At 35.9% G+C, this 25,533-nt stretch overlaps 1 protein-coding gene across 50 annotated transcripts in view; it reads right to left on the bottom strand.

Annotated features, from left to right (window-relative positions):
* Positions 1-25,533, bottom strand: part of EIF4G3 (eukaryotic translation initiation factor 4 gamma 3) — a 283,752-nt gene that overhangs the window by 115,407 nt on the left and 142,812 nt on the right. For 20 of the 50 annotated variants that reach the window (XM_081055110.1, XM_081055106.1, XM_081055152.1 and 17 more), the window contains 6 exons: positions 24,136-24,168; positions 14,116-14,136; positions 13,026-13,205; positions 12,348-12,462; positions 4,777-4,874; positions 2,510-2,632 (listed from right to left, as the gene is read on the bottom strand). In XM_081055110.1, coding sequence (XP_080911236.1) covers positions 2,510-2,632; positions 4,777-4,874; positions 12,348-12,462; positions 13,026-13,205; positions 14,116-14,136; positions 24,136-24,168 — 570 coding nt within the window. The remainder of the gene's footprint in view (positions 1-2,509; positions 2,633-4,776; positions 4,875-12,347; positions 12,463-13,025; positions 13,206-14,115; positions 14,137-24,135; positions 24,169-25,533) is intronic. The other 30 variants (XM_081055154.1, XM_081055107.1, XM_081055155.1 and 27 more) reach the window with 3 other exon arrangements.

Raw genomic sequence — 25,533 nt, 5'->3', positions numbered from 1 at the left:
CCTCCCTAACCAGGGATGAGTCTTCTACTCTATGCACATCACTATGAATGTCTGAAAACTGAAGCCAAGTGTCAGTGGCTATCGTCACCCTTCTGCTGTTTTTCATTAAGAGGAAAACGAAATATTTCTAGTGCGTATGTCTCTGTTAAAAAGCTATTTGTTCATTCCATCAATTTCACGCATTTTGAAAGCCAAAAGGTTGGTAAGCATGGATTGAAATGCAAATTAATAAAATAAACTGATACTTCATGATATCACATCCCTAAAATTACTACTCACATTATAATTATTAACTAATGGCCTTTATCAAAGAAAAATATACATTTAATATGTTTTCGATGACACAAATACATATACTGGTGTTCAAGCCTGTGGTCCCTGAGGAAAGATAACAGCAAAAGGATTTCTATGGCTAAGGACAGAGGGACAACCTGAAGAGGGTGGGATCCAGCTTGGTAACATCACAGAAAACGAACCCCACAGGGAATTAAAATGCAAAAGATATACTAACACATGTTCAACTTGAGAATTTAAACACATATCAACAAAAAGTTGTCAACCATATGGCTTGACAGTAACAATGTTTTAATTACTGTGGGAAAATGCGGACTAAAATTTAACTACCCTGATTAATCCTAAATTTTTGTCCCTAATAGAGCACGTAAGTCGTTAATTTAAATGCGTAAATGTTGCTTGTCCATGTTTACTTCCAGAGACAAGATTAAATATAAGACCTCCTTAATCATTCCAGACTTGGTATATCCCTGCAGAAATAATGGAGAATGGTGAAAAGTTCTATTAACAATCATTAATATGGCCTTACAATTCACATATCTAGATGGTCAATATTATACCTATCTAGATGATGGAAGAGTGAGATAAATGTCAGCCAAAGACTATCATAATTTACAAGTGACATACGGCATTACATAAAGGCCCAAGTTTTAAGCTTATTCAAATTCAGGTTTTCAAGGGGCTCTAAACACAGACATCTACCATATTTTGCCGGGTATAATACCCTCCTGTATACAATGTGCACCCAAGTTTTTGGCCCAACTTTCAGGGGGAAAAAATCTTTTGTTTTAATTTTTTAATCCAAATTTTTATTTGTTTACATTTAGGTACTGGTTTTTTGTATTATAAAGGAATTTTAGCATTTATTTTTTAATATAGTATGGTACAATAAATTTTATATAACAAATAATTATAAAACACAAGAACAGATACAAGGTACAAGAAATTTTATGTACCAGTAATAGATTTACGATATTTACGCATCATAGAAGGCCAAGAACTCTTCATCGTTGCAAGTTCGTCTTAAGGGTATTATTTTGCAAATGTATATTATTATTGATTTCTAGAGGTACGCTTTAACTCATAAGCATAAATAAAAGAATTCAAAACATTTATATAGATATAGGGTTAGTACTGCCCATGTCTAACACGCATCCTTATTTTTCCCTCACAAATCTGGGCAAAGAAGTGTGCATTATACATGGCAAAATACAATATTTGTGATCTCAATTTTTAAGAATATTTTAAAGAACTTTTTAAACCTATACACTAAAATCAAGTTAATATACTATCATCTGAAATCTACCACATTTGACCATCCATATCACTTGTCTGTAAAACCGGGCTCTGAGGAATACCTCACCATCCAGCTACAAGCTAGGGAAGCAAGCAGCCCCTTACTTCTTAATAATTTGGGTTTTATCTGTCTTATATGCTAGGCTCTCACTTTAGATATTATGAAGACTGGAAAACCACTCATCTCCTCTGAATAGTTTATCAAAATTTAAAGTAATCCAGTGAGGAAATAAAAATCCTGTCAAATTTGGGGAATTCCATTCTCTCTTGCAGTTTACTAAACTCCAGCTCCAACTGGAATGTCTTGATTTCTAAAAACAAGAAAGTAAACTCTTAGAAGATCATGATAATCACATTCTGCAAGAGAAACAAAAAGGTGCTTAACTAACATAATAACCCTTGTAAATAATTAGAGAGAGACACCCTCCACTCAAGCTCATTTATGTAGTCCTAACAGGTATACCTGTAATACATTTAAACATGCTCTGAGTAACACAGGAAATCATCTCAATACTGTTCAGTAAAAATGTTTAAATTCTCAACCCTAATGTTTGCATTACTGTAGTGTGCAGCACTTAATTCCTATGGCTCCATGTTGAAAATATAAAATACTCATTTAATGATGAAGTTTACATAGGAACGCAGCTTCTTGTGGTATCATGCAATAGTTCATTAGGAAGAGTGGCAGCAGCTATGCTCTGAAGGTGAAGAAAAACAGAAATATCACCAATAAAAAATTGTAGTTGTAATAATTTGTAAAGAGAAACAATGTCTGTTCAAATATCATTTAGATATTCGAGGTTATGAGACAACTGGTAGACATGGAAAGTACAGAAAGCAGCTATAGAAAAAAGAAGAGTTCAGTAGAGGTTAGTGAACAAATACATACCACCATCCATCATGGCTCATTCTGTCTTACCTGAGGAGGAGTGGGTGTGGATGTGGGTCTCCCTATGGGTGGAGTAGGATTTCTGCTGCCACCTCCAGACATAATCTCCTCTGTTATATCTTTACCTCCCTGGTTTGGATCCCGAATTCTTATCTATAAGGTTACAATAAGATGGCATATTTACAGAGGAGTGTCTGTCTAGTAGATTATGGACATATAATGTAGTAAAAATGCAAACTGGGAAACCTATCAAATAGCAAAGTTGATTTTATTTCAATCATAGAACTATATGGGGTCATTCAAAGAAATTTAGGCCATCAGCTCTGACATGAACTAATTAGAATAACAAGCTAAGTGAGATTTAGTTGGCTGAATTTCTAGGTCAAAAAGGCAAAACGTATTAATGTATGTCTAGTAAGCACGGACAAATTGAGTGATTTTATTTACAAAGCTTAACATAAGACAAGAGTCATAAAACAGTTTTAAAATATGGAAATTACTCTGTAGCATAAAGTTTTAAAGGCCTTAAACAGCTCTCCAACAAAATTAAAAATATGTATACCCTAAGACTTAAGAATCAGAATTCATGTTGTAGATAACCTTATATATATATATATGTGTAAGGACATTCATTGCAATATTGTTTTTCCAGCAAAGACAAAGAAACATCTTAAAGGCCAGTCAAACATCAAACATCAAGGTAATTAAAAAATTAGGTCACATCCTTACATTATTAAATAACAAACAGCCAGTAGAATGAATGAGATAGGTCTACATGTACTGATATGGAAAGATCATCAACATGTACAAATAAGCAAAAAGATGCAAGATGAAGAAAAATGTGTATGGTCTTCTTATTTTATTTTATTTATTTTGTTTTTTTAATTAAAGTTTATTGGGGTGACAATTGTTAGTCAAGTTACAAAGATTTCAGGTGTGCAATTCTGTAATACATCATCCATATATCACATTGTGTGTTCACCACCCAGAGTCTGTTCTCCTTCCATCACCATATATTGGATCCCCTTTACCTTCATCTACCATCCCCTTCACCCCTTACCCTCTGGTAACCATTAAACTATTGTCACTTTTATTTTTTATAGGCTACTTATGTTTACAGACGTCAGTGGAGATGGTTCTATAATAGAGTTGGGAGTACCTGGCTTCTTGAAAATTTCAAAGAATTCACTAATAATGGGCCAACTAGCTGGATCTGGAAGCTTTTTTGGAAGTAGTTTCTTCAGTAAGATTTTTAATACCAGCTATTTTTCCAGGTTTGGAAACTTGCTTCTACTACAGTTTTAAGTAGTGCTTCTAATTCATTTGTTGTTCTTCAGTAAAATCTATCATTACTTTCCTCTATTTTCATTATATTCTTTATTAATTTTTCTGCATTCTGAAAGTGTTCAAGTCAACATTTCCAAAGCAGTTTCTCAACTTTAGTTGATGATATAGTTATGTTTCGTTATGATATACTGGCATGTCCTATTTACTATGATGTGTGCACAAGTAATTTGTTTCTGATAATAAAGAATCAAAGTTTTGAAGTTCATTAACTTTTATTAAGTGAGAGTATTTTAAGGGTATTGCAATGATGTCACACCCACCTATCCTATCTTTGTGAATGGAGGAGTGTCTTATAACCATCATCCATTTTTGTGCGTTCTGATGGATAAGAGATTGCACGCTACTCCTCTACAAAATGTTCTGCAATGTGAATTTTATGACTGCACTCTAATTCTCTTATGCCTGCCTTACTAGACAGAGGCAAAGCCCCTATAACTTATTAAAAACAATTAGAATACATTTTCTAAATTCTGCTTTGTGTTTCTGAAAATAAGTCCATTCCACAGGAAGGATTTTTCTTGTCCTAAACACTTTGCTTATTTTTTCTTGTGCTAATTTCCCCATCAGTTCCTGTTTGGGTGTAGATGTGACTAGGACTAGAGTTAAAGGACAGTCAGGATGTGAGACCTGAGCTCAAATTCTTCCCACTGGAGAAGACCTTAGCAGACCAAACCCTCCCAGATCCAGAGCTACAGGACATGTTGTCGTTTAGCATACCTAGCTCAGTGCATGTTGGGAAGTGATAGATATTAAGCAAATGGTACTTGCAACTTCTAATTACAGGCCCATACACAGACTCCAGGTCTAGTGGTGAGGATGTAAGGGAAAAATAAAAAACAGCACTCATTTGTGAACTGAGATGAATAATGATCATAGCTCGGAGCAAACTTATTTCATAAGTGAATGGATATTCAATTTTAAGATAAGACAAATTAGTAAAGATCTCTTACTGTTTTTTTCTCTCTCTTAGCTGGAGGGGGCTGCTGCTGCGTAGGCACAATGATAGGTGCTGACTGGTACACTGGCTGACTTGGGTAAAAAGGCGTTCCTAAAGAATTAGAAAAGAATAACAAGAAGCATTCAGTTATTTTGTCAACCACTGTAAGACTATTAATAGCTCTGCCACTGGACAGTTAAAAAACAACAAAAACAAAAAGCATTCTTCTTCATCTCTCACCACCGGCTACCCTCCACAGCTACTTTAGTGGTCAAGGAATGATTTCCAAACACTCATAAACACTTATCTTTTCTTTAGCATCCAATATGAAAATAAATAAATAACCAGGCCCTGCTGATTTCCACCACAGGTACCTTTCAAAACACTAATCGTACTATAGAACTGCTTTAAAAAAATCTAATCTGGAGGCCTATTTACCTGCAACAGTGATTCTCAGCAAGAGTTTGTGTGCATATGTTCTGTGTGTGTATTTGTCTGGGACAGGAGAATACATCTGACCATTATCGGGTGCGAGGGGTCTAATTCTTCTCCTTCCGAGAAACACAGTCATGGAAAGCCACTATTAAGGCCTGGCAAATATCCTACTGCTGAGGTGGACAAAAGGTTGATAAGCAGCCTGAAGATACATACAGTCCAGATACTAAGAATCCAGTTCCAGGTTTCTAATTACATTTTCTGCCTTTCTCCAAATCCACACCTTTGCTCTAGCTACAACTTATTCCTGGGTGAGGACAACAATCTCTTCGACATTGTTCATACCTTTTGACCATATTATTGCCCTTCTGCCTGAAATTATCTTACACCCATCCTTTGTATTCTCAATGAATCCTTTTTAACTTTTAAAACTTTGACTATTATTACAATTACTATTGGACCATAGTGCTTAGAGAAAAGGTGGTGAGAAGGAGTCAGATATTGGATATTTTGAAGGTAGAACCTACAGATTTGCTGATGTATTGAATGTTAGTGTGAGAAAAAAAGAAGTGGCAAGGAAAACTCTCCAGATTTTTTGTCTTAGCAAGTGGAAGAAAGGAGGTGCTATTTATTTACTTACCAAGATGAGAAAAGCTGGAGGAAGCGTACAGTTTAGGGCAGAAAAATCAAGAGTTCAATTTGGAACATGTAAAGTCTGAGATTCTTTTTAGATCTTCAAATGGAAATATCAAATAGGCAGGAAGAGACACAAGTCTGGAGCCAGAGAACAGATATCCATTTGGAATTAGTACAATGTGAACAACATTTAAACCATGAAACTGGGTAACTCAGAAAATGAGTTCAAAAAGAAAAGAAGCCCAAGGACTCAATTCTGGGCACTCTATGTTTGATTATAGAGGTCACAGATATGAAGAAAACCCAGCAAAGAAGATGAAAAAGACGTGGGGAGTGGCTGAAATGAAAGTTGCTCAAGAATGCGAAGAGTGCTTCACTATGTAAATGGTGCTGTATGTCAACTACAATTTAGCAACACAGAATTCACTACTGACCTTGACAAGAGCTATCTGGGTACTGCTGGGGGCATGCACCCTGACTAGGATGCATTCAAAGTGAATGCGATAAAACAAAAGGAAGGCAGTGATAATAGGAAGGCAGTGATAGATAATTCTTCATCTTAAAAAGTTTTGCAGGACAGCCAGCTTGCTCAGTGGTTAGAGCGCAAGCTATGAATAACAGGGTTGCCGGTTCGATTCCCACGTGGGCCACTGAGCTACACCCTCCACAACTAGAACGAAGACAATGAGCTGCCGCTGAGCTTCCGGAGGGGCGGCCGGACGGCTCAGTGGGTTAGAGCGCGAGCTCTCAACAAGGTTGCCGGTTCAATTCCCGCATGGGACGGTGGGCTGTGCCTCCTACAACTAAAGACTGAAAACGGCGACTGGACTTGGAACTGAGCTGTGCCCTCCACAGCTAGATTGAAGGACAACAACTTGGAGCTGAAGGGCCCTGGAGAAACACACTGTTCCCCAACATTCCCCAATAAAATTAAAAAAAAAAAGTTTTGCTATGATGGGAAGCAGAAAAATAGGCTGGACAAGAATATGGAGCCAAAAACACTTTTGTTTAAAAGATGGGAATTAAAGAGTATACCTGTATGCTAATAGGTCTAATCCAACAGAGGGAGAAAAAAGATGATAATGTAGCAAAGAGAAGAGAACTGCTAGAGTAATAGCCGTAAATGGGTACATAATGGGCTCTAGTGCACAGTAAGAGACTGGCCTTTGCTGGGAGCACGGATAGTTGAGTCACGGTAATAAAAAGGAAAGAAATATGTATGAAGGTAGTTAATACAGGTAAAATCCTTGGTAGTTTAGTGAACAGTCAAATGCTGTTAGCGCTATTATATTATCACTGTCATCACCAACAAAATCCCCACCACCATCACAATAATCTTAAATTGGAAATTTCTTGGAAATAGTATGATTTGCAGTACCAGAACTGCAGATAGCATTCAGATATGGACAATCAGATTTGGAAAAGATTAAACAAAGGGCATGATTAGGACTTCAGTAAATTCACCGTAAAAAGACAAAAAACAAAAACAAAAATACCTCTTCATCCTCTAGTGGTGAGTAAACTATTTTCAAGGCAAGGCTCAAATAAATGCTTTATGCTACCCTATTATGTCACTAGCCCCAAAACTCAGAAAACAAACCCCTAAAATTGGTTTCAAATGCTGCTAGAGAAGCAATACAATCTGTTCACCTTGTCATATTTTTTAAGCTAAGTGAAATAAGATCCAAAAGGTGAACCATCCCTAAAAAAACCCCCACAAAACCCAGATTCTTCTAATAAAACATTTTTGAGTCAACATGACTGAGACAAAGGCTGGCACATAATACACATGAAATAAATACCAAATAAACAAACCTACCGTGTTTCCCCGAAAATAAGACCGGGTCCTATATTAAGATTTGCTTCAAAAGACGCATTAGAGCTTATGTTCAAGGGATGTCATCCTGAAAAATTATGCTAGATTTTATTTTCCGGTTAGGTCTTATTTTGGGGGAAACATGGTAGCAGAATAGTATAATCTCAATAAAGTCGACTTAAACACAATTAGTAAAACATTAAGTAACCTGTGAAACCCAGCAGAGAAAGCACTCTGCTCTACCAAACAATTTTCTTTTTTAAACTACCGCAACTTCTTGTTTAGTTAGGTATATATAAAAACACTTATTTGATTCTATTAAAAATGTGAATAACTTTTGCATAGCATTTATCAATTAGGCAAGTTACTTACTGTCTCTGTATCGCTTATGCATGAAATGAAGTAAGTTTGTCCAGATCAAGGGTCTGTCAGCTAACGCTCATGGGCCAAATGTAGCCCAATGCCATTTATTTTGTAAATAAAGTCCTATTGGAAGATTTGGAAGACATTCACATATAATAGTTATCTATTTCTATGGCTGCTTTCCCACTACAATGGTAGAGTTGAATAGTTGCAACACTAACCATATGGCTTACAAAGCCTACGATATTTACTATCTGGCCCATCATAGAAAAAGTCTGCTGACCCCTATCCTAGATCAGTGGTTGCCCAAGCCCCAGTCTATACAAAAGGTATTGGTGATATATGGCAAGATTTATACAATAACCATGAAACACACACACACACACACCTGACATTTTTGGAAAGAATTGTTTCTATTTCGAAATTATTTCAGTCCTACTCCTTTGTTGTTAAAATAGCCTTCCTATATGAAATAATACTTAGGTAAACAGAAGTTTTCTTTAAAAGTCTTATTGGTAAAATTAAAAATGTAACAGTCCTGTGCGTTTCTTCCTTTATTTTACTTTATATTTACTTTACTCCCCAGGGTATTGAAAGATCTGGGAACTATTGGTCTAGTCAATATTTAGATTTCTTCTCATTGGTTAAACCCCAATCATAAATACCAACCAAATGTACTATAAGATCCAGAAAGGCAAGGAGACTAGACTATCTCAACACCTACATTCCACAAAATACTGAACACAAGTCTTAAACACTGCAGGTCTTCCAAAATCCTTGAATTTTCCACAGGAACAAAGATAAACATAGTAGTTAAATATGCAGGTTGGCACATAAAAATCAATTTATCCCATAGTATACCCAGAACAATAATGTTGGTATACAACCACATCACCAAATACCATATAACTCAGCAAAAAAACACAATCAGTTTTGTGTGCCAAGTTTCCCACCTCCACACACCATGGGGAACAATAATGACTCTCCGATCTTATGAGCTGAATGAGGTGCCCAAGCCACATACACTCGGAAAGACAGGAAAGATGATGGGGGAGGGGGAAGTGACATGGTAGAGTGAGAAAAAAGGAGAATACACTAGTGTAAAGCAAGGGAGAATTAGACTTCCTAATACTGTAAATTCTCAATTTTTTTTCTTTCTCAACATCGTTGCCACCACTAACCACACTAACGACACCCCTTTGCCCCCAAACCTAAGTTTTTCATCTTGTGCCATCACGCCCTAAGGTTGTCCCGGAAATAATTTCAGTCTCCATGAGGTATTTTTCTGATATAACAGGCCATCAAAATATTTATGAAACACTGATGGGAGAAAAACTGAAAAGTCACACTGAGCAAATACTATTCATTAGTTATTTCTCCTCAACACTGTAGAAACACTGTGAGAATTGTACTTTATAAACAGAATTCTATGGTCTTGGTTACTGAGCTTCAGTGGAGGTAATGATGTTCTTTGAGAATCACTGTTCAAGTTTTAAATCAAACAGAGGAGTAAACTATTAGTATGCCGAGTAAAGTGTAAAGCTAAGGATGAAGCACTTAGAAATCTGGGGGGAAAAAAACCATTCAACTCACAAACCCCAGAAGCAGGGCAAGGAGGAACACTTCTCGGACTTGTTCCTGGCCAGTTCAGCCACAGGAAGGTCCTCTGCCCGAGACAAGAGGACTGCATTTCCAGAATACAGACCTAGGATCCCATTCTCACAACTGCTGTTAACCTGAACCCAAGATTAGGACAGGAGAGGTGGAAGAGGAAAGGGGAGGCGTCACAGGAGGGAAATGAAGTTCTTCATTTCAGAGGGAAATGAAGAACTGGGTATGGAAAGAAGAGGAGAGATTCCAAGAAGAGGGAATAGGAAGAGGAATGTTTATGGTTTCCAGACCATAAGACCAGGATGGCTGCCCCAGCATAGTATTGATGAGAATTACTGGATCAGAACTTTCAATTTGGATAAAAGCATTTTAACTAGTCACAAGCTTTAAAATTAAAATGTCTGCCCATATAATGAAAATAATCTAAACTTTCATCAGTAGAGGACTGAATTAACAAATTATGATTCATTCCTAAAATATAATAAAATACTATGTATCTTGAAACTCCATAGGTAGTGAACTGGAAAGACGTCCATGAATATATTGTGAGATGGAAAAAAACGAGGAAGTTCTAGAACATTATCAACAGTATGTATGTATTTGTGTTAAAAATTGTTTAAATATAAATGGAAAAATATGTATCAATCTGTTAAATATAATTCTTTAAGGTGTGAGGAGGGAGAAAAATTGGCTGTTTCAACTCTGTATTAATTTTACTTTTCATCATTAACTTGATTACTTTTATAATGAAAAATTATTTTAAAATCTTTTTCCAATCTTAATGAAGCTAAGGAAATAGTGTTTTAATCTAGGTGATACACGATCTATTTGATGGCTATTGGATCTGTATAAGAATGCCCTGAGGAAGAAAGAATATCTATCAAAGGGAACAGAAATCAGTAATATCTGAGATACAATTGCACCTCAATATATTGTTTTGTAAAAATGAACAAATATAGTCTATACATAATAGAAATAAAGCCAAAATATGTTATACTATTGTATATGCAAATCAGCAAAATATTTCCCTACTAGTAAACTCATCTATATTGTTTCTATATATACTGCAATAGCAGTATTAAGAGTGATAGAGAGGGCTGGCATAGACTTAGAATTTTAATAAAGACAACTTCTGAGTCAAAAAGTCATTTATATAATCTGTAAATAAACAATGGACTAGAATTCAGTGAAATACCTTACAAAACGATTTTGTAAATTAGAAGTTACAATTGCATTCACTTTGCAAAACGAGTTCAAAAGAGAAATACTATTAGTTTTAGCATGTTTAGTGTGATATCTCATCTTATATTTTTCTTTTCAATAAATTCTAGGTAACAACAACAGCCAACTTTACACTTAAAAGAGGATTTAAGTTTTCAGAGTAAGTACCAATATAAAGGCACTAGAATTGTGTGAAAACTGCAACTTAAAAGCTAAATTCAAGGAGTATGCAAGGAACAGTTCAAATGTATTGGCAAATGTCTGAGCTGAGTAATGCATACGTATTCTTTTATTTTAAAACTCATATACATGTAACATACATTATTCTAAAACTATCAACTATTTCTTAGTAAAACTACAACTTAATAAAACCATTAGTAAATAAACATCTGTATGAGATAATTTAATGAACTTATAAAGTCTATCATTTTGAAACAGCAGTTTCACAAGCAACACTGACCAAGGTAATAGAAAAGTTGCCCATTTTCTAAAAGAAGTAAAGCCAGGTAACACTTGGTTAACTTTGCCTGTTTCACCTGAAAATGTAAGGGAAACTTTCTTGGGCTATTCTAATATTAATCAATTCTGTTGTAAAAATTCTTAATTAAGCCGCTAAATACCTATGTTAAAAAACTGGTTAGTGAATATATGTTTATAATAGATTACCATCTTAAAAAAACAGACTAAAAATTTAACATGTCCTTGCTGGTAATGGAAGATCAATGCTTACTGAATCTTAAAGCTTAATTTTTCTAGTATTTGCCAATTTTATCCCTTATAATTCACTTTCTATGGAGTAAAACAAGTATAATTAGTATGTGGCAGAAATTTGCTGAACAAAGTAATTTTTATTACTCCTTAGTATTGGTTCATGCATCAAGTACAAGAATGGCATTTATTTCTCTACATTAAAAGACTAGTAATTTTTCAAGGCATTTTCATTTTACTAGTCCTCAAAACCTTCCCATGACACAGATCTTATCACAATAAGTGCAGAAAGAGAATCACAGGTATACTGAGTTTTCTTCAGTCATCCCATCCCAACAGCCTACCCAGTTCACTGTTTTAGTTGCAAGGGATATAGCAGTGAACAAAACAAAATTCCCTACCTTTGTGGATATTATATTCTAAATAGGAAAACATTAACAAGTGTTTTGGTAAATGGTGGTAAAGCTTAGAGAAAAAGAAATCATGGAAGGGAGATCAGGTATATTTATAGCATCAGCAAAAATCAAGTCTAGGTAATGATGAGTTGGTAGCAGATATCAGAACCTTAACATGTGGGCTCTTGGCAACAGAATTACCAGCTCCTTCAGAAGGTGTCCTTAACTAAACTGATTTCTGTAATAGTCCTTCCTTGTAAGGTTAGAACTATATGCAACATTTTATCTATAAATCCTACAGACCACTAAATCTCACTGCTTAACAACAATAATCTGCCAAACAACAAAATAGAATACACACAACCAGCTAGCAGAAAGTGCTCCATTTTCCACGCTTACCGTAAGCATTGGGGAAGTCCCCAGGTCCTGGTCCGGGATAAAAAGGACCTGGTCCCGGCGGCTGAACTGGATACTGTTGTGGGGGCCCAACATAAGGCGGGCCGCTGTGACGGTACTGGAAGAGAGATTACAGACGTTTCTACATAATATGAAGGTAATTTACTACAGAAAAAGGAAGGGGTGTGTGTGTGTGCACGCAAGCGTGCGTGCGTGCGTGCGTGCGTGTGTATGATTTCAACGAGGTGAAGCCTCAAAATGCTTGCTTGCCATCAAGATGCAGCGAGGATGAAGAGAAAGATGGGCCTTAGGTAGAGCCACACAGCAAACCAGTGCATAGGCAGACATTAGCTCGTTATAAAACTACTTCAGGTTGGTAGCTTTCAATGACACTGAATGATATCACAGGAACAGCTTAATTACTGAGTCTCTTTTAGAGCAGTTGGTTGTCGGCAAGGGATGGGTAGAAAGCAAGGACCTAAAAACAATTTCTGTATCATCTCAGAAAGTTTTAAGTAGAGAGATGTACAAATCTCTTTACAGTATTATGGAAAATGACAAAATGGATAGACGTACAACCAACCAAAAAGTTCACACATCACAAAAAACCAATGCCATCATGCACCCTCCCTCCCCTCCGATGAAAATAGGGGTTCGTCCCCACTGCCCTGAGATCCTTACCTGCGGGATACAGTACTGAGGCCCCTGGGGCACTGGGTACGGCATGGGCAGATGGTTAACCATCATGATGTGCTGATTGGCCTGGTACACTGCCGTGGGTGTCTGCGCACCAGGACGGATAGAAGGACTGCTGTTCGGGATGGTAGCTCGAGGAGGCTGTATTTGAGGCCTCTGAAAAAACTGGGGAAGGCAGAAGAAGATTTATTATTATTTTTTTTTTACAAAGGGGAATAAGTTAATTTGACTGTCTTAAACTTTCTCGTTTTTTCCACTAATAAAGATTTTTATCAACTTGAATTAGAAATACAACATACATGAGAAGAGACTAAATTGCCTATGGCTGGGTTCACAAAAAATATTCCATGCTAGTCACACAAGGTTAAGTTTTGATCAATGTTGACAGACATTTGAAAACAGGAAGGCAGTCTCATTTTAAAATGAAGTCTCAGCTAATTTAAACTAAAAATTCCATACTGTAATTATTAATTTAAAAATGTGTGGTAAGATATAACAAAAGGGGTTGCTGATGTCTCTCTAAAAGTTATTCTGTTATATAAAAGCATAGAGTCATGTAAAGTAGATGGCTCATTATCAATTTATTAAAAATTCAAAGGAGTTCCCTAAAAAAACTACCATTTAAGTCACTTACAGAATATTTAAAAAAACAAGAAATCTCTAGACATAAAAATTTTCATCTCAGTCTACCAGGGTCAAATTAAATTAAAAGTATCTGGAGGGTTGTCACATGCTAATTGTCTAATGATGGGAAATGCCTTCCTTTTTTAAAAAGTGGCAACCCCACACTAAAATGAACCCAATTTTGCTTTCTCAAATAGTTTGCACTAAAAATGTAGGATCCAGGCAGGCTTAAGGATGGTCTAGAAGGAGCAGAATTCTAATCTTTCAAATGGCAATCAGTATTTGTGGTTATCTGTGGTTCTCACTGCAGGCTTAACGACATTGAAACAATATACACCAAAGTTAAATTCCCAACATGAATTCAGCAGCAAACAATTGATCTCATTGTAATAATAATAATAATAAGAGGATAGAGAAATAAAGAGGCCATGCAGAACTAGTAGTTTGTTACCTGAATGGGTCTGAATCCTCCCTTCAATTATGAAGCAAGAAAGCAGCAGGAAACAGAAAGAAAGCCAATGGAAAAGCTTATAGATCAGTAGGAAGGGGTAGGACGCAGCATGCAGCTTAACAGAAATATCTTTCCATTTAGTAATAATAGGAAAAGGAAGATTAGAAAATCAGAATGACCATTCTCCACTTGAGAATTCAAGAACACATGGAACTGAAGAAACAAATCACATTTAATTGAAAATAAATAAGTCCAGTGGCAAAATATTCTAACAGTAGCCACAGTTAAAACAGCTTGGAAGGAAATGTCTGCTTAACAGCACAAGTACTACTGACATGGAATACTGATTCCTACTCTCGGCTCTCACGGATGGCCATTATGTGATCAGTTATTTAGCTTCTCTATGATCCACTCACTCTCCATCTTTAATGGAGATAAGAATTAATAATGAAATTGCCATTTATCATTTTAAAGTTTGCAACACATATCAAACTCTTCATGACAGAAACTTGCTCTTTTCTAAGGCATCTGAGGCCACTTACAGCTTTAAAATAGGGAAACGTAATAATATTCTAAATATGTGCTCTAGCTGCCAAATCTCCTGAGTTGCCTCACAATTCCAGACGTAAGTGTTGCTATTGCTCCAAACAAAGGCAGGGTGGAACTCTGACCTCTGGGTCCGCTCAGGACTTATCCTGTCCTACTCCAGCATGGAGCTACCTACCCACAGGTGGTAGAAGTAACTTTGCATCTTGTACAGAACGGGCAAAACTGGCATCTAGTGCCCCAGGCTCATCCCCATTCAGCCTTCATAACCCCAGGGCAAAAAAAGAAAAAAAAAAGAAGCCCTAAAGAGGTTAAGTCACAGAAAAGCAACAGACAGTAAGGTACAGCTAGAGAATGGAGTGAATGGGGAAACCAGATGGGAAAGGCACAAAGAATAGTTGATGGACATGAAAAGAAAGTACAAGAGGCAAAGTTGATAAACACAGAAAGCTGGGCTGGGCCACATGACAGCAGTGGTCTTCTAGTTCTCTCCACTGACAACAGTTTTGGTTACAGACACAAGAATTTCTGTCCGCTGCAACCAGGAACACTAAACGCTGAACTAGTCCACTGTTTACACTAAACTTCACTTCTATGAATTACACAGCAGATCAAATCTATTATTATCGATGTATGTGAACTGCAAACACATATCAGGAATGAACATAAAACATTTTTATAATGTGATATATCAGGGGCCACAAAAGTGTTAAGGCCTCAAGGAAAGGAGAGTCATTCATCTGCCCAAATTATTGAGCGTTAATTACTAGATGTTAATAATTGCAGTAGATAACAAGATTAATCCTCTAGGATCCTTTTCATCAGTTCTAGAAGGCAGCCAAGACAAGGAGAGCATCAAATGGATACAGATGATGATCCAGTGTGGTTATATTGTCGTCAAATGTTTTCAAAGTACTTACTGCCTGAAAAAAACACGTGCTTGACAGTGGGAGCGGGAGAGAAAGCTAACCCATTAACTTAGGCAGAGCAAGAAAAACAGACGTGGGCAAAGTTTTCCCACAATTTTAATAGTTTACATGAGTACTTATCTTACCACTGTTTCCCAATGCTCTGCTGGGATTTTTAACCAGCCTGTTTAAAATAACTTTGGTTACATCTTCTTCAAGGAAGTTTCTGAATAGTATAAGACTGTTTTCTTCAGGGGTTTTTAAAGAGAAACAAACAGGTGTTTCAGTGATATTCCTAACACTAACATATGTCTGACCAAGTAAAACACAGTATTTGTGGTTATATGGACATACAATAATTTTCTATAAACTAAGATTTCAGCTTTGAAGTTAAACAGTTGAAATGTATTCATACAGGCACATTAAATAACAGTGAAGGTTTGTATAGCACTTACTAGCTCCCAGGTATCACTCTAAACACTTTACATATATATTGACTTAGTCTCACAACAAACCTCTAAAGGAGGTACTATTAACACTCCCATTAGATAGATGGGGAAAATTGGGGGACAGGGAGATTAAGTAATTTGTTGAAGTCCTTCTATCCGTAATTAAACACAGTCAGGCTCTAGGTCTGCACTTTTAACTGTTACACATTCTACTTCTCATGAAATGGAACACTCCTTGTAGTTTCAAACAAATGTAGTCAATCAGAAGGAATCTTTTCATAGGCTGAAGGGATGCGACAAGACCTCTATTCAGCTACTCTATGGCTGAGGGTGGCACATCCCTCAACCATAATTGATTCCTGGTTAAAAAAAAGTGTTACACCAGTTACTTCACAAAATTTATTTATCATTCAGGAAAACAAATTTATTCTACCTACAAGACTCCAATTCTCTATCTCCCTTAAAGTAATTGAAACTTGTTCATATGCGTTTATATCCCTGGTACAACATTTAACAGAAGATTTTTACAAGGACAGGCTATTTAGAGCTTGCCACACACACCCCCCCCCCCAAATATCTCTCTCTCTCTATCTCTCTCTCTCTCTCACACACACACACACACACACACACACACACACACACACACACACACAAAGACAGACACACACGAGATTCTAATATCTACAGGATTAGAGAAGGTGTAAAGGTTGGAAATGCAAAGAAATAAAAACAGATGGATTCTCTTTATTCTACTCCCTAACCATTCAATTGTAAATACAGAATTAGATTTAATAGCAGTACAGGAAATTAAGAATCCACGGGTGAGCACTGCAGCAAATCATAGGTTATTGAAAAATGTGTGAACGTGAATGGGCCTTCCCAACAATGCTTGCAGTGCTTCTGAATCCCTTTTCCTTTCCTCTGCGGGATGAAGACTCAAACTCTTCTGACGGAAGGACAGTACAGGCCATTTAGTCTAACCACACGCCTAAAGTTTGAATCTCTTATATGACATGCCCGTGGGGTTATAAAACTTTAGCAACTCAAAACATAGTTTCATTTCATTGTTAAATGGAGTTCTGACACTGCAAAAGTCTTTCCTTCTATACTGGCTCCAAATTTCTTTCTGTGTCATCTACTCTCTGGCCCAATATCTATACCTAAAATCACATCAAAGTCAAATCCTTCTCTGTAAGTGACAAACGTCTAAGTGACCTGCAGACTGACATCACTGCCAACTTGCACACTACTGTCTATTTTTCGTTCCCAGCCAATTGACACCCTCCATCCTTGTCCTTTCAACCAAGATGTTGAATTCCTCGTCAAGCCTACTCATTTCTCTCAACCTGCTCTCCCTGCTCAGTCTCACTACATAGAGAACCAACCCCAAATATCCAGGTGGGGTGTGCCCAGAATGTACTTGGCCTTCATTCAATAAATATCTGTTGCTGAATGAAAGAGCAATATATCTTATTCTGGTCAACTATGTTATCATTAATGAAACTAAGAATCACAGGAGCACTTCTGTCAACCACATTTTACTACTTATTGGTACTGAACGGTAATCATTTAAAAATCCACAAATCTTCTTCATACATAACCTGGCAGTTGAATCATGCTCTTCACTTCCGTGTGGACTTTTATAGCTGTATTTTGAAGCTCAGATAAAGATTCTTGTAAAGTTCGTTCCTTTGAAAATTTAACTGATTAGAGGTTGCTATGAGGCAAAGTTAAGATATATATGTAAAGTGTTTAGAGTGGTACCTGGTAGCTAGTAAGTGCTATAAAATTTGTTATTTCAACCCATCGTTTCAAATTGTACAGATTTTTTTTGGATGCTGAATAAATCATGCAGTGTCAAAATTCCATGGCTGTCAGCAAATGTAACAGGCGTGTCACTGATAAAAACTCTAAAAAGGGCTAGGTAGAGAAGAACCACGTATAGATAGCATGAGTTGCATCTCCAAATTTGATTTCAATCTGTTTTAAGTCTTTTATCTTTCAATAGTCCACTAGTACGCCAGGAGAAAGGCAGAAGAAGGTGACAGCCCCCATTTGAGATGGTACTTTGGGCAGCTCCAAAACAGGGTGAACTTAGGGTACTCATAATTGCTGACTTGCATAAAAACACTCTAAAACCAGAAGGCAAACATTACTCTTGGAAAATTATTCTAAAGATGTAGTAATTATACCATTACCCAAAGTTTTCTGGCCAATAACGCCAGTAATAAATGCTCTTTGAAGATGCTGGTAATTATAATACAGTATTTCTCATGACTTTGCTCTCTAAAATCATCAAAAGACAAAGATCTCTAAAAACCTACATAATCATCATAAATTCTTTGAAAACCACCTATTCATTTTCAGTAACTAGAAAAATCCTATTCAATCACATTAGTTCTTCCCCTGTGGGAAGAAACTACTGAGTACTTATTAATTTGCAAAGCAATAAAAACCTTATCTAAAACATGCTTCTGAAATCCCTAGATTTTTGCAATACATAGTTCAGCCTCCTAGAGGGATAAACAGTAAGATCTGCAATTAAGAATATTTTAGGTTAGTATCTTTAAAAATTCTAAAGTACTATTGAGAAAAATAATAGTGCTGAGTTTTTGACAAGTTACAAAGGGACACACAGTAAAGTGTCCACGTAATGGGATATTACTGAAGGATCAACCACATATTCTGCCGACTTACAATTTATAATGAACATTATTACATTCTAAATTCTTTCTATATTTTCCTGCATGTGGTCAATATCACAGAATTTAGGTTTCACTAAGAATTAGGAGATATAAGCCCTAGAGCTAGCATGGCCAATATGGTAGCCACTGGCCCTATTTGGTTACTTAAATTAAAATCAGTATTTAATTTAAAAATCAGTTCTTCAGCTGCATGGCACATTTCAAGTGCTCAATAGCCACACGTGGCCAGTAACTACTATTGTGAATCGCACAAACGCAGAACATTCTCATCATCACAGAAAGTTCTATTAGATAGCAATGCCCTAGAAGATTATGTCAAACGGAGGAAGGAACCCCCTAAGGATTCTGTCAGGAACAAGAAGGTGTTCTGTCAAATCATAATGTAGGGTCTGGGAAATGAGCTTCTTTGTAGAACACTTCATTCATAGGTAAAAATGGCTTGGGAAGGGGAAAAGCCGGCTGTCTCATAGCTTAAAGGAAACTGACACTTACCAAGGACTTATTATGTGCCAGGCACTGTGGGGGGCAGGTACCTCAGTACTCAAATACTCCCAGGAAAGAGCTGCGACCATTAGAACACCTCAACATTATGTCATTAATGAGCATATTTCAGCCATTCTACAGGTAACAGAGCTCAGGCCCAAGGTTAGTTTGCAGTAAAACTGAGACTGAATCCCAGTTATGTCAGCTCCCACTCTACATTTTCTTCATTCTCGCTGCTGCAAGAGTGAAGGAGTTACAACTCCTTGTGACTAAGACACCGGATAAAACTAAGTTACAACTCCTTGTGACTAAGACACCGGATAAAACTGCCCATCACTGATTTATATCAAGCTCTGAAAAATCTAAGAGTTCTGGTCACAAGACTACATAGAAGCTTGATCTGATTTCCTAGTAATGTCCACTAAACTCTAACGTGTCAGGTCTGGCCCTAGGGGCAAGCCTTAAGCCTTCATTTATTTTACTTTCCAAATGTAAGAAACTGCTTAGAGAAATACAAATATTTCTCTACCCGGAACTAGGACTTTAATGTAATGGCACAACTTCGAATAGAGAAACCTTTAAGGATCATAATGGGGGAAAAAAACATAAGCCAGCTGTTTCTTGTCTTTCTTTTTTAATATTTTTGCATAAAAGAACCCAACTACAGCAGGAAAACATGCACAATGTCAACGCCTGCTACCAGGTAACATATTCCTTCATGCCATATACTGTAAACTTTTAAGAACCTTATTATTTGTTTACACTAAATACAACTGATTTGAATATGGCATATTATTCAGCACTTATGAACAGTATATGAACTAAAATCATATGTCAACACCCACAAAATGTTTTTGTTCTATGAAAACTTTTGAATATCAAGTTTCTGGTCTTTCTCACAATGCAAAGGCTACTCAGTCATAGTATAATAACCAACACAATCTCTCTCTTGTGAAGCCCAAGTCAAATAAGGACAGAAATATAAAGTAACTTTAAACCACAACTACACAAATTTCAATGACCAAAGACATGAAATTAATAACACAAACCAGACTCTACATTATACCAAGTCATTTGTTTTTAATTTTGAGTGTACATTCTGTTCTTTCAGTTTCTAATTACCTTGGGATTTTCAAACATCAGAGTAAAAATAGTTGACATAGCTCTAAAGCCAAGGGGTGTTTTGCATATAAAATTACTTGGGACTTCTTTAACCTTTGATGAAAACTACTATTCTAATCCAAAGCTCTCTTCAAGTTATAAAATGCAAAAAGAATAGATCATCCTTATTGATCTAAAGAATCCCTGCAAAAGCCAAAAACTAAGAGCACCAGGAAGATGTGTCTGAAATAATCCCAGTTGGAGAATGGGATCCCTGACTTGAGACTCAGAGAGACCTGGCTGGTTACACATAAAGATCCTCTCAATATAAAGTACAAGAAAAACCCTATAACAGTGTCTTGGTTTTGTTAAACCAAAAATGTTTACTATCCAAAATTTTATTTGTTTCGTTTCAATCCAGGTTAACTTCATTCTACAAACAAGAAAAAAACATAGGTTTTAGGTTACTAAACTGGATGATGGTGTTTTCCTTTCACAAGCAATTGTTTCCAAATAGCTTACCTATGTAACATTAAAAAACATTTTTTCTTTGCAATGTTCATAGGACCAGTTGTCATTAAGAATCCATAAAAAGTTATATATTTACTATTGGACTTTTAGAAACAACGATAGAAAACATTATTTATCATCAATTATGTTACTTTAAAAAAAAAATCAAAGCATAAAAGGATATGTGATCAGAAAGGTAGCCACTGCTGAATAATAATGCAATAAAGGAGAAAGGGAGGAGAAATCTATTCACAAATTCTTACTATCCAAGGCTAATTCTCATTCTAACCCTTGATTTCATTCTTTCTGGCCACAGCAAACAACCATAGATGAAAAATCTATTTGTGCCTTCAATTCAACTTTAAGTCTTAAGCACAACAAACCAAAAATATACCAGGACACAGATGTTTCCTCTTTAAAAATGTGTTTTCTATATACCACTCAGTGTTTGTTTTCCACTGTATTGCTTTCATTATATAAGTCTCTATGCCCTGTTTCCTATTATGAGCATCTCCTTCTGGGTTAATCTCTCAGGTTAGGTCTCCTTCTGACTTTAGACCTGAGAAGATTCTCTTAAATACAGACTTCAGCCAGCGATTCTCAAATGGGAAATAGTATCATCTCCATAGAGGGTATTTGGAAACGTAGGAAGATGTTTTTTGTTTAGTTTAATTGTTACTGGGGGAATTTTACTGGCATTTAGAGTGCACAGGTTGCTAATAAACTAATTACAGAGCAGTTTTTCCTAATTTCCCACCCAAAATGCCCAAACCTATTCCATAGTGAAACAAACCAAACTGGCCCTCACACCCATGGATACAGAAGAGCACACTCTTCCTAACAATCTACTCAGTGCCTGCCATTGCACAACACTGGTTCAGCTACCTCCGGGGGTCAGTGGTGCACCTTCATCCCCATGCCCCTCCCCCCACCACTTCTCTAAGGTAACTACTACTGCTGCCTGAGTAAAGATTATGTATTTCCTTTTCTCTTAATTCTCTGTGGTATAGTGAAAAATATTTAACGGGTATTTAGAAGGAAAGAATGCCACAATAAAAAGCAGTCAGCTACCTGAAGATTTTTTTGCTCTGGATTTGCATCTCAAGAACTAGTGTCAGAAAGTAATTATTTTTTCTTGCTAATGAATAAATAATAAATATACACACGTATAGTTCTATTTTTTTATAGCTGAAACATGCCATAATTTCACAAGCATCACCGTACAGCTAAATGAAGGACCAATCTGCCAATACTGTTTTTTTGAGTTATATTACACATGAAAGATGATTTCAGGACTGAAATCAAACTTTTGTCACAAAAATTCCTTAAAATTTTCTTTGACTATTGGAATTAAGGAAAGACACAATGTATCACAAGCCTTTAGGCTTAGATGGAAGTTTAGATTTTCCCAAAGGTGACTACTTCCCTATTTGAGGACCACTGCTATTGAACACAAGTTATAGAAACGCTTAGCCTTGTATCAAGGAGCTCAAACTCTTTATTCTGCATCCATAGTTATTTTTACTCTGCTTCTTGAGAGAGATCGCCCACGTTTCTCTGTCAGGAGTATCTGGCTTGATCCCTGACTAAAATTTAAACCTTGTCTCTACGGCTCTTAATTTAAAAAAATATATATATATATTTATTATATATTATTATATTTATTACATATTTATTATTTATTATATATATAAAAAATCAAGCTTTTTACCTAAGGGATTGCCCTTTTTAAAATTACTAGTATGTGTCAAACATTCTCCTAATCATTTTATTTGCAGTATTTCATTTACTTTTCACATCAGTTCTGAGATGGGTATTAATACTGTCCCCGTGTTACAGATGAGAAAACTGGGAACAGTAAATAACTTACCAAGAACACACAGTTCATAAGGAAGAGTCAAACCAAGACCTAGCGAATACCAAAGTCTAAGCTCTTAATGTACTACTACAATACTGTATCTTGATACTGAAAAATACTGCAGAGTTTTATTTCTTTATCAAATCCCAAGAACTGCCTTCCTCTTCATACAACCATCTCTGGGTTCTCCTGCAAAATCTCTTTATCACCTCAGAATCTGCTTGGCTTTACATCAACTGAATTGGAAAGACTGTATTTTGAGAAATAGAGCCTTGTATTAAATCACTGTTAGATAATGCAACACTGTCCATTTACTCAGCAAAATGAATTCTGAATATGATACCACAGGTGAACACTGGTAACATTTCTCTCATTTTATCAAACTGCAATATGTTACAGAACAATATTAAAAATAGGTACCACAGATTGGCTGCTAATTTTGTGCCAGATGACTTAAGTATATTATCTCTAATGTAAAGAGTATTTATCCCCATTTTACATATGAGGAAACTGCGGCTCGGAAAAATAGCTGCATAACTCAGCTGGTTATACAGTAGAGCTGATAATATGAACCCAGATCGATCAGATTCGAAAGCCTAGGCTCTTTCTATGACAGCAGGAGAAAATATTTCAGAACACTCCATAAAAAGCTGGGCAGGGAGGGGGGGTGCGTGTAGGGGGGAGAGAGACAGACGACCCTGCAAATCTTTTTCTTTCTCTCAATCCCCTGTAGTATATTCCTGCTAAATAAACTAGTGTTGGCATACATATTTTTTGAAATTTTAATTTATACAATTACTTCATTTAAAAGAAACAATAGGCTAAAAGTATTTCAATAAGGTATCTATTTTCTATGTATCCTAAGAATAGAGATAATTCTATGTAGCAAATGAATGTATGTTATTGTTAATCAATTTGTTATTAGGTCTAGGTTAGTAACTGAGATTAAGTGATTTTAGAAATGTTAATGCTATTTTATACACATCAATACAAGTTACATCAGAATGTTAACAGAAAACCCTTAGAATGTTGCCTGTTCCATTAAGTCAAATTTAAACTTAATCCACAAAACCTGTGAGGGTTTAAGATATTCAAAATTTTTCAAGGTTCTCTAAATTCAGAACAATTATTTTTTTGGAAGGAAAGAATAACTCATTATTTTTCTTCTTTAACTAAATTTATTGGGGTGACAATGGTTAGTAAAATTACATAGGCTTCAAGTATACATTTCTATAATACATCATCTTCATTATTTTTCAATTGCACCGCAAACAGAAGTAAATGGGTTTGTTAATAACAAAATGCTACGAAATAGTGAAGGACGAAAAGAACAGAATTACATCAGACTGAGGAAAGTAGTTTGAGTGGTTCCATGGAATGGCAGCATTCTAAGAGTCAGCAGCTACTAAAGCCCCCACCGATTAGTTAAGGGTGATAGTGAAGGGGCAAGGGTACAGTACCTGATGATGGGCAGGTCGAGGCCCCGCTGCAAACTGAGAAAAGGAGGGAAAACAAACACAAAAGGAAAGGCACAAAGAGTCAGAAACACCACAACAAAAACCAAAATGTCACACAATATGCCAAAAGAAAAAAAAAAAACCCCACAAGGAAAAAAAAGAACACAAACAGTCAAAGCTTTGCTGCAGGACAGTGACAGACAGGTACTAAGATTCAACAGGTTAACACCACTACTAGATATAGTTTGCTGTTTATCAGCAGGGAGAGAAACAGCTAAGCTGTCAAGCACACTAAGGGTGCTTCTCTGACAGGAATATTAAAACAAAAATAAAAAACCCTAAAAATAAAAGAAATTTTGAAACACTAAGTAGTTATATTAAGACAAACGAAATGTGCTTATGCAACTGATATAGCTGGAAGGAATGAGAAATGCTTTCACATTACAAGAAATAGCCAAGAGGTAATAATACTATCCAACAGGAAACAAAGAATGTAATAGGACTGATTTCCAATTTACTTAAATGGGGTATCTAACACATGAAATGGAAGTTTAATATCTTCCTTTATTTCTTGGAGTTAAAGAACAAAGTTGTATTTATATATTACATTTATATATTACATTAAATATATATTTATAGTCTATAAATATATATCTAAATATATAAATAATTATGTTTAAATACAATTAACTATTAAAGTTTAATACCCGTCATACCAAAGCAAACAGCTAGTAAAGAACATCAGTCATCTAACATGATTAATCAAAGTGGAACTATTATAAGCTCAAGAAGAAAAAAGAGTTAAGCCAAATCTCTCAATTACTATTTATACACAACACAACACCGTACATATGTAGTGAGTGCTATCTGATACTGAGAATAAACACAAAAGAAAGCATGACTTCCCAGCTAAATCATAGAGTACTTGAAGGGGGACAATATGTAGTACAACTTTTACTTTCCCTAACTTAGTATGCAAGGAAAAGCTTTTTCACTCATAAAATTTTAAACACTAAACCTCTAAGATCAAATAATCCTTCATCAGAGCAAAATTGGGCTTTCCGACGCATACTGTCATGTACTGGCTACTAAGATATTAACTACTGAAATGGTAACCACCCTCTTTAATAGTGCAAAGAAAATACTGAGAAAACAGTTTTGAATGCAAACCATACAGAATTTTTATTTAATACATTTAAGGAGCTAAAATATCTTTCTTCAGTTATTTTATTTCCTATAGAGTCTTCCTTCTGTCAGCTCGTTACTACAGGTGAATTAAATTGAAGATTAACTAAGAAACAATCCCTCATACTCCGAATTTAAGTCACCTACAAAATAGTTGCAAGCGAGTGGAAATTATTTCCCCAACTTTCATTATTTCATATAAAATATTCAAAAAAT

The sequence above is a fragment of the Rhinolophus hipposideros genome, assembly GCF_964194185.1.
Source record: "Rhinolophus hipposideros genome assembly, chromosome: 8".
NCBI lineage: Eukaryota > Metazoa > Chordata > Mammalia > Chiroptera > Rhinolophidae > Rhinolophus > Rhinolophus hipposideros.
Note: the sequence above shows the minus strand (reverse complement) of the source record. Positions and strands in the feature narration are given on the sequence as shown.